The 9551-nt window shown below is 31.2% G+C and overlaps 1 protein-coding gene across 1 annotated transcript; it reads right to left on the bottom strand.

Annotated features, from left to right (window-relative positions):
* Window positions 1–6223: 6223 nt before the first annotated feature.
* LOC145315483 (calmodulin, striated muscle-like) lies at window positions 6224–8901 on the bottom strand. Its single transcript, XM_080155466.1, has 6 exons — window positions 8828–8901; window positions 8235–8300; window positions 7834–7897; window positions 7470–7563; window positions 6921–7029; window positions 6224–6441 (listed from the first exon to the last, which is right to left on the bottom strand). The coding sequence occupies exons 1-6, from the start codon at window positions 8899–8901 to the stop codon at window positions 6354–6356; spliced, it is 495 nt and encodes a 164-aa protein (XP_080011592.1). The 3' UTR covers window positions 6224–6353.
* Between the last annotated feature and the right edge of the window lie 650 nt (window positions 8902–9551).

Below are 9551 nucleotides of genomic sequence, written 5' to 3'. Positions count from 1 at the left end.
AATTGACCCCGCAGGGTTAGAGCCCCCCAAAGGGGCTAGAAATAGGAGAAAAGCTACTGTGAAAAATACGAATAATCGCCCCTTAAGGTGCGTTGCCACGAAAGGGACTATACCCAAATTTTTTCGTGGCCGATGGAAAAGTAGGCATTTAGCATGTTTATGAATCCTGTGGTTGGTATGAAACATATCAAAATTGCAGTAATACTTGGGTTTTGCATTACAAATATTTAATGATTGAGTAGAAAGATTTTTCCTCAGAATAGAGGGTTTTCCATGAAGATTCAGTTCTTGAATTGTTCCAATCTTTTGGATAGAGTACTTTTTAAAAAATCTTTGAACGAAAAAAATCTTCCAAAAATTAAAAACAAATCTTCTTCCAAGGAAAACATTAAATAATCCTCATACGCCACTTTTCTATTGCTGCTTGTAAGAGTGTTTTGCCCTTGAAGTAATTATGACTGAATAAGCAGGTATTTGAAAGGTAGACAATGGACGACAAATTAATATTCCGTTTATTGTTGTAAAGTTATGCCTTTGATAGCGATGCTGCTTATAGTGCCAATAAAAATGTCGCCATACATTACAAAAGCATTTTCCTCTTAGGAAATTTTTTTTCAATTTTGAAAATTTGTGTACCCCCCCTCCCCCCGACAACGAACAACTATTTTAGTTTAGGTTAGGTTAGGTTATAGGCTAGGGAGCCGAGCACTGCGGCTAGGCAAGAAAGGGGGCCGAGCTCTGCGGCTAGGCAGGCAAGGGGACCGAGCACTGCGGCTAAGCAGGCTAAAGAGCTGAGCGCTGCGGCCAGAGTTGTTCGTTGTCAAAATTGAAAAAAAAATTTCTATGAGGATAATACCAATACAAATGACCAATGATAGGTCAGTATAGATTTATATTGACCAATGGTAAAATGTATACTGGCCTATCATTGGTTATTTGTATTGTGTGACGTCATATTTTATTGGCACTATAAGCTGCTGCTTGGTAGCTGGTAAAAATAAAAAAAATTAAAAGTTGTACATAGATTAACTTAATCATAATTGTCCACTCTCTCTTTACTAAAAGGAAAGTCAATATACGGTTGAACGATAAAAATGAACTGAAGTCGAATGCAAATACAATTTTTTTTATTAAAAAGTGCTGACTCAAGAGATTTTTAGAAATGCAAGGGCGCGAATATAAATGACAAACACGTACACACAAATATCTACAGACAGACTAGGTTTATTGTAGCGATACTTCTCTACAATCAATCCTCTTAAAAATTTATGTATGAAAATAATTAAAAATGTAAATTTTGATGTTAAAAAAGTCATAATTAGCTTAAAGGACGAAGGAATGATTCAGAAAAACAAAAGGTTAGCATGTATTACTAAGTAAGTATATATAGAACAGCTTATACCAACAATGAAATTAATTCGGAAAAAAATCACGAAACCTATACGTGTTTTTCAGCTGTCGTTGGGGGGCAACACATCGTAAAATTGACGACCTCTCCATTTGCCCCCCAAATATTATTTTATATTTATTTCGCTTGTTGGTTATACCTTATATCTGTATATAGAATAGGTTTGGTCAAAGAATCCCCGCCGGTAAAGAAACCTTGGGGGTTAGAACCCTATTAATTGTATGATATATTATTTGTTTAAAAAGTATTTAGTATTTAAAATGAATGAAACAAACTAATGTAACGTGAAAAATATGAAATTCAGAAAGCTTTACATTCAAATATATATATGTATATGTAATATATCCATTTAGATTTTTATATTACAAGATTTACAAATTAAGGGAAAGGTAAAAGAGTAAAAAATATGTAATTTTATTTAAATAAAAAATAAAGTTGGTCTTGTTGTTTGAAAGGAACAATGTTCTATAGATTTAATTTTCTTTGTGGAACTGTTGATGACCAATACTGGTTATTACATCCCAATTTTAAAAGCCTCACAGTTTTTAGGTCAACAAATGGGAGTTTATGGTTACAATACTTTGGACACAAGTGAAGTTTACAGCCCACTGCCATCCTCACTATCTAGATTAAAAAATATTAAAATTAAATGAAGCGAATCATCGATTGACAAGGCAATATAGTCCAATTAATTTTGTGACCAATTAACTACAAAATTACTTATTTATTCTATTTATCACTGAATATTTTTGATATGTATGTATGTAGAGCGAAGTATTTAGTAATATTCTGGGATATGAAAGTCATAAATCATATTTGACAACAAGCCTAAAGCAAAAGTGGCACAAAAATATCAGAATTTAATTTTAAAAATTTTTTATTTGTAATGTTTGTTTAAGGAAAATTTATTTCTTTAAATCTTATTTTTTAAAAAAGCATTCCATCATTTTTTCTTTACTTGATTGAAGGATGCAAGCTCGAATCCGCGTCATACTTATCACGTTATTCATTGTACTTACTTTTTTTGTTCGGTAAAGGACATCAAAAAGTTTGAGTAGGGAGAATGTCTTAGTTCAAAACAGGCGCAACTCATTACCATGCACATTGAGGATTTCCAGACAAAGATCGGTCAATCAAAGGGTTGGTTGTCTGATATACAATGTACCACGGATATGAGGTAAAGGACCAAGAGTCTAACCTCTGAGTTGACAAGATGACCAGGTGCAACTCACTCACCTAAGACATAAGATTACGAATCCAATAATTGTTTTATTTGGGTCGGGAAGATTAAAATGTTTCAATTATAATAGTATATAATTTTTTAGGGTGATAAATACAAAATTTGAATTTGAAAAAATTTATTTTGCTATGGTAATCTTGATAATATAAAGTGAAATAACATCAAACGCTATTATGAAGTCAAACTAAAATGCTTTCTTAATTCTTTGTTAGGTTTTTTAAGCGCAGCATAATATTTATAATCGTTGCTTCTTTATATATATTTCTTTGACTTTTGATTATGTTGAGTGTTTTATGTGTTTTAATAGCGGATACTGACCAAAGGCCTCTAGTGACACTTGAGGAAATGGGGAATGGGGGAATTGATCCTCTATTTAACATTTTAGTTTTAAAAAGAGAATAAATATATTTGGGGAAGGGAGGGTATTTTTTTGAGAGTTCAGAGGTACCCTCCCCCAAAAGAGTTATAAAACATATTAAAAGCTTCACTGTAAGGAGAGCCATATCGGTTCAGCGGTTAGCGAGATTTTTTGAAATAGACAAACAAACACACACACAGACATCATGTTACTTTTATATAAAAAGAATAGCTTTTATAAAGGGACACCGAAGTATTGCATATTTTGTATGGATTTCAGTGTTTGGGTGACTGAGTAGGTAGTAGAGGCTCTCAAATTTACATATTTTTGTTAAAGACTGCTTGATAAGTGTTTTTTTTTTTATAAAAAAGTAGTAGTGAGAAATAGTACCTAATATGTCAAAAATCTTTCTAATTTTTCTTCTTTTTAAAGTAAGAGTCCCATTATTGTAATGTGTCAATTGACAACAATTCCATCCTGCCAGTGCAGTGTAAAAAATAGATAAGCTAACAAGATTTATCTAAATAATAACCATTGCTTATAAATTGACACATTAGAAAATATTTGAGTATTTTCTTTTAAGTGTTTTATTTTTTCCTTTTAATAGGATGATTATACCATACAAAATTTGTTGTCGAAAATTTTAAATAATTATATTACATTTGGCTGTACGGACTTTATGGTAATGATTATGGAGTTGTCACACTTTACAGAAATCATTCTGAAAGCGATAGGCCAGTTTTAACTTGTCCAAGTTAACGATAAGAGCTATCCGTTACGGACGGATGGACGTAAGGTCATAACCTGATTATAGAGAAACATCGCTTCTAAAAATGAACGTATAAAGACACCCTCTAATGGGAATGTATGCACGGAGAGTAAAAAAAGCAAAGACACGTAAAAAACATGAAATATAGAATTTACTAGAATTTTCGTAGCAGTTCGGGATTTACAAAATTTATGTAGTTAACATGGATCTTAAGGAATAAGGCAATGGATGATAAATTGATAATTATACCTAAATAATGATAAACAAAAATTTCCCCTTCTGTAGATTAAAACCATTGAAAGTAAATTTGAACACTTATGGTTTGAAACCAAACAATCTAAATTTAATAGTTTTGGCGATGGCATTCTTCCTGACTTTTACTAATGTTGTTCTTATTCTGTACTTTTATAACCAGTGCAGTGAGGGAGGGAACATTGGACCGTAAATTACGCTGTACCCAAAGTTTAATACGTTTTAAAACTTTGGGTACTTATAATAAATTTTCATATCGGTTAGTTCTAAACTAAATGTCTAATCTTTTCAACCAATAATGTTTAAGAATGGGAAACTTTGTAATATTCATTGGGGATGTACTTCTATTTATTTTCTATTGTCTTATCCCTCAAGTTCCCTGCTTATAACCACAAAGATCTTTGATTTTTAGAATACAAAACCTTTCCCATTAATACAGGACAGATTAAATTCCTAGAATTCCAGCTTAGCGTAATCATCTTGTGCGTGTTACGCTTTAAAATTTTCATTTGGGATGTGTAAAATGATAGAATTATGAAAAATGTACAGGCATCTTTTATTAGAAATGTTAAAGTAGCAAAGCTTTCTAAGTTTAGGTCGTGTTAGTACGTTTATGTGTATGCCTATCTGTCCTTCTGTCTGCCTTGAAGAAAGTTGCTTGTTTGTTGGTTTGCGCCCCTAGCAAGTAGTGTATACAAGGGGATAGGGAAGGATATAAAATATCCTAAAACCATCTCAAGACTTTATCTTAATTGAAATAGCATAAAACCACCCAGGAACCAATGTGAAGCTTCCCTAAAATGGAGAACTCAATCGGTTTAGTAGTTATCAAAATCTTAAGCTAAAAAAAAACGCCCATCCCGTTATTTAACCCCTGCTCCCTCTATTCTTTTAATTTAATGTGAAGATGAACGGGTTCAAATCTCATTAATGATGATGTTAAATGCTATGTGAGATACGTGAAATAAATAATAAGATTAGGGGCAATGCCGAAACCCAATTACAGGCGCGCGCAACTTATTACAATGCACAGTAAGGACTTGTAGACAAAGGTCTTGCAATCAAAGGTTGGTTGTCTGCAAAACGTAGAATGTTAGTGTCTTAGAACCTTCTATAAAGGTCAGGCCTTACGTTGTTATTAAACGTCCCAAGATATCAAATAAATGTAATAAACAATCAAAAGAAAAGAATGAAATTGAATCTAAAAGTTAAATCCAGAAAAGGTTTAGTTAGGTAAATTTTTATAAAAATCTGAGGAAATGAGGAAAAAACATACCTAACCCAAAACTTAATTAATTCATAAAAAGTAATATCAGCTGTTTATTTTAGTAAAACCAACCGAAAGAGCTAAAACAACGAATATATTTTATCTCGAAATAATTGAGTTGTTGGTTACATAAAAAAAGAAATAGAGTATCCTTTTAGTACGTTTAAAATACAAGGAAAACATGTTTTTTTTCATTACAGAATTTATTTTGAAAATCCGGTAATTGATATGTCATACACTTTTTGGCACTTAAAGATTTTTTGTGTTTTCCCACAAAGAGCCTATCGAAAACTCCACCCCCCCCGGGCCCCCCCCCCCATATTTATAAAAAAGAAAATAGGTGGGAGGTTCCCTTATGCTTTTCCCCTGCGGGGCTTACCAGTACCCTATATGATTTAACCTAACTAAGTCCTAACAAAGAAAAAAATGACCCTCATCTATAATTATCAATCTATTTAAAAAATAAGAGGGGATTTCTGATCTCGACAAAGCCATTTAAGTGAAATCACAGACTTTCAAATTTCAATAAAAAAAAATTTACTTTAATAGATGTAAAATGTTAATAACTATTACAGCATGGACTATGATTTAGAATTGAGCAACTCTTAGCATTATCACAATTGAAGCAAAGAATTTAATACATTATATATTTATAGAGAGAGAGACTTTTCTACATTTTAAGCGAGTCCGTAGGATATAACAAGTTATTTCTAATTTTGGATTTCTGTAAATTCCTAACAAAGGCATTGCTATTATACAATATTTTGAATAATCGGTTGGGTTTCGCTTCTATGGATCATATTATCCTTACTAAAATTAAAATAATATACAAATCACAAAATAGATAATGCATTTAAAAATCACATAGACTTTAAATAATAAAGCAGTATAAGGCATTCAATAATCCAATTCAAAATAGTTTTCACTCTTTACATTGGTTTTATTGATTTTTACAAGCATCGATCACATTTCAAATACTTAGGTTTAAGTTTCAGAATACCTAGAATTATTTATCAGAGAGGTTTTTTGTTTTTATTTAAATTTGGGACTTGGTATATTTTAAGCTTTGTCAGAATTTTCGATGACAGCAAGGTAGAATTGATCAAAATCTATTTCTTCAGTATCTCCAATGTTTTCAAACATCTCTATTTCAATTAATCAACAATCTAGGATTTTTTATTTCCTTTCCGAGAAGCTCTTTAAATTGCTTATAATAAATGACGTTATTGGTCTATTAAAATGTATACTGGCCTGTCATTGGTAATTTAGTTTTGTATTGACCTATCAATGGTCACTTGTATTGTATGACGTCATTTTTTATGCACAATAAAAAGGATCCTGCATAACCTATATTTATTTTGTTGCCAAATAATTTCAATGTTTTGTATTGAGTATTTATTACAATTTAGAAACATAATCATAAGTTGATGAAATAACAGCCTAATTTTTTGAGCAAAAAATAGCAGGGGAAAAAGCATTTTGATGAGTTGAGAAAAAAATACATAATCAAATAACTTTATTGCTATACACAAGAAAAAAGACCTAGTGTACTTATTTACTTATTAAATTGGGAAATTTATTTCAATATAGTATGCAAATGAGAAAGAATCATCATAGATTGTTCCTTTGATTTCATGATCTTGAATTTGTGCTCCGTGCTTGCGAAATAGTTTGAGGAGGGGCTCAACCTTGATACTACCATGACCTTTAGGGTCAAGAGCTCGCCAACATATCCCTAGATAAGATAAGATCAGTCAATTTAAGGTCAGCTTTAATAATTTTTCAACTACTCCTTCCCCCCCTTCTAGTGTTCAAAATATGTAAAGAGCAGAATTTCAGGGAAAGATTTATTTATCTCCATTAACCATCACTAAAAACCTCTGGTTTTTATTTTTAATTCTAACATTGCTATTAAACACATTTACAGTCAGACGAATAAATTTTACAATAGTTAGGATCTATGTAACCAGTATGAATTTATTTTCATTTGACAAATTACTGATATACAATGTACATTCCATTCCCCAATGATAAATAAATTTTTGTAGATTTATTTTTGGACACTTTTTACAATCAACCTCATCCCTCAAAATTTTTAGGATATTGGAACGGGTAATATTATTTACATTCCGTTTTCTCCTTCCTCCCTGACAATAATTCAAATAATAATCTTACCTAAATCTCCTTTAGGATCCCACCCGCACATCATAGAACTCATAAGATCAAAGAATTCTTCAAAATCCAAAGTTCCACTGTGATCTACATCCACCTGGTATTAACAAGCACAATTGTGTCAATTAGTATCACAGCAATAAAAAGCCTAAGTCCTTTAAGAATACAAAATAACGATTCCTGTAACTCATTAAAATAAGTACATACACTAGCTATTATATATATATATTTAGTAAATAATACAATATTACTGTCATGCTTTTTAAACAAATGTACATATTGAAAATCATATTTCCCCACAGCGTGATGGCCTGACGGACGGACAGACAAAGTGAATTATAGAGTAGCTTCGCAACTGAAAACTTACTTGTGCCATAAACTTCCACACTTGTTGTTCAGTAAGGTTATGTCCAAGGGTTCTTAGACAATCTCTAAATAATTCAACAGGAATTATAACATCCTATAGTAGCGAATTTTTTTAGCCGTAAAGTTATTCTAAAAAGAGTTAGCATGTCATCACATCCACTACTTTTCTATCTAATTAGGGATCTTAAAAGATAAGAAAATGGAGCCATGGACGATAAATTTTGTACATCCCTAATGATAATAATCGAAATCATCCCTTTTGTAGAAGAGCATTATTAAAATAATATATATCACTTTAATTTTGTAATAATCTAAACTTAACTAACAAACTAACTACTTTCATAATATATTTATGAAGATTTGAATTAAGTTGGTACCACCAAAAAAAATTAATATTAATACCTTAGTTCTGATTTGGTAAGATATCCTTTTCCTCCATCATCATGATAAGCAAAGGCATCTTCCAACCTGGATACATTAACAAGTGGAAATTTATACCTATCTGCCTATTGGTAGTCCTCAAGTGTTTTTTATGATATTCTTCTATTTTCCTTTCACTGTTTTCAATATTCTCTCTCTTTTTTAAAGCATGCCCTTGCAAATTCCATTTAGTTCTTTTTGCTTGCAATTACCCTCTTTTGTCCTATTTATCCTTTTCCTAACTACAATCTCTAAATCTACTAATTCATAAGATCTTTAAAGGAATCAGTATTAAGTTCAAATTCATATTTTATATTATCTACATATCTACCTTTGATAATTTTCAATGCTAAGACCTTCAATGCTATCAGTAGCAATATTTAGTTCAACTATATTATCAACCTTTGATAATGTTCATGGTAAGTTCGTCAAGATCTTCAATGCTATCAGTAGCAATATTAGGTTCAGCTATATTATCTATCTATCTACCTTTGATAATGTTCAATGCTAAGATCTTCAATAATATCAGTAGCAAGATTAAGTTCAACTTCATGCTCTATCATCTATCTATCTACCTTTGATAGTGCTCAATGCTAAGATCTTCAATGATATCAGTAGCAAGATTAAGTTCAACTTCATGCTCTATCATCTATCTATCTACCTTTGATAGTGCTCAATGCTAAGATCTTCAATGATATCAGTAGCAAGATTAAGCTCAACTATATTATCTATCTATCTACCTTTGATAGTGCTCAATGCTAAGATCTTCAATGATATCAGTAGCAAGATTAAGCTCAACTTTATGATCTATATTATATATCTATCTACCTTTGATAGTGCTCAATGCTAAGATCTTCAATGATATCAGTAGCTAGATTAAGCTCAACTTCATGCTTTATATTATCTTCTCTCTGAAAACTGACTGCCTGAATATTATAGATATGTTTTGTAATAAGAGAACTTATGGATTCCTTTTTGGCTGCTTTTTGAAATAGGCTTCTGCTATTTATTTTAAGGTTCAATTTGCTAATAGCCATTACTATATATCTCATTTTGTCTGTATGTCTGTAAATCCATGGGGGATAATTGGATTCACACTACTTCATTAAAGATAGTTATCTAAAATTTCTTATGAAAAACCTCTAAGCTACCAGTATCACTTTAACTTGTAATGTTGTCTGTCTGTATATAATGAAGAATTGCAGTATATTTACAATATATCTTACTTTGACTGTCCGTAAGTATTTGTTATGTTTACACACTTCCTTACATATGGACGCAGTCATTCATGTTAAAAGA

Source organism: Acartia tonsa, chromosome 4, assembly GCF_053477335.1.
Source record: "Acartia tonsa isolate MP-2025a chromosome 4, ASM5347733v1, whole genome shotgun sequence".
Lineage (NCBI taxonomy): Eukaryota > Metazoa > Arthropoda > Copepoda > Calanoida > Acartiidae > Acartia > Acartia tonsa.
Note: the sequence above shows the minus strand (reverse complement) of the source record. Positions and strands in the feature narration are given on the sequence as shown.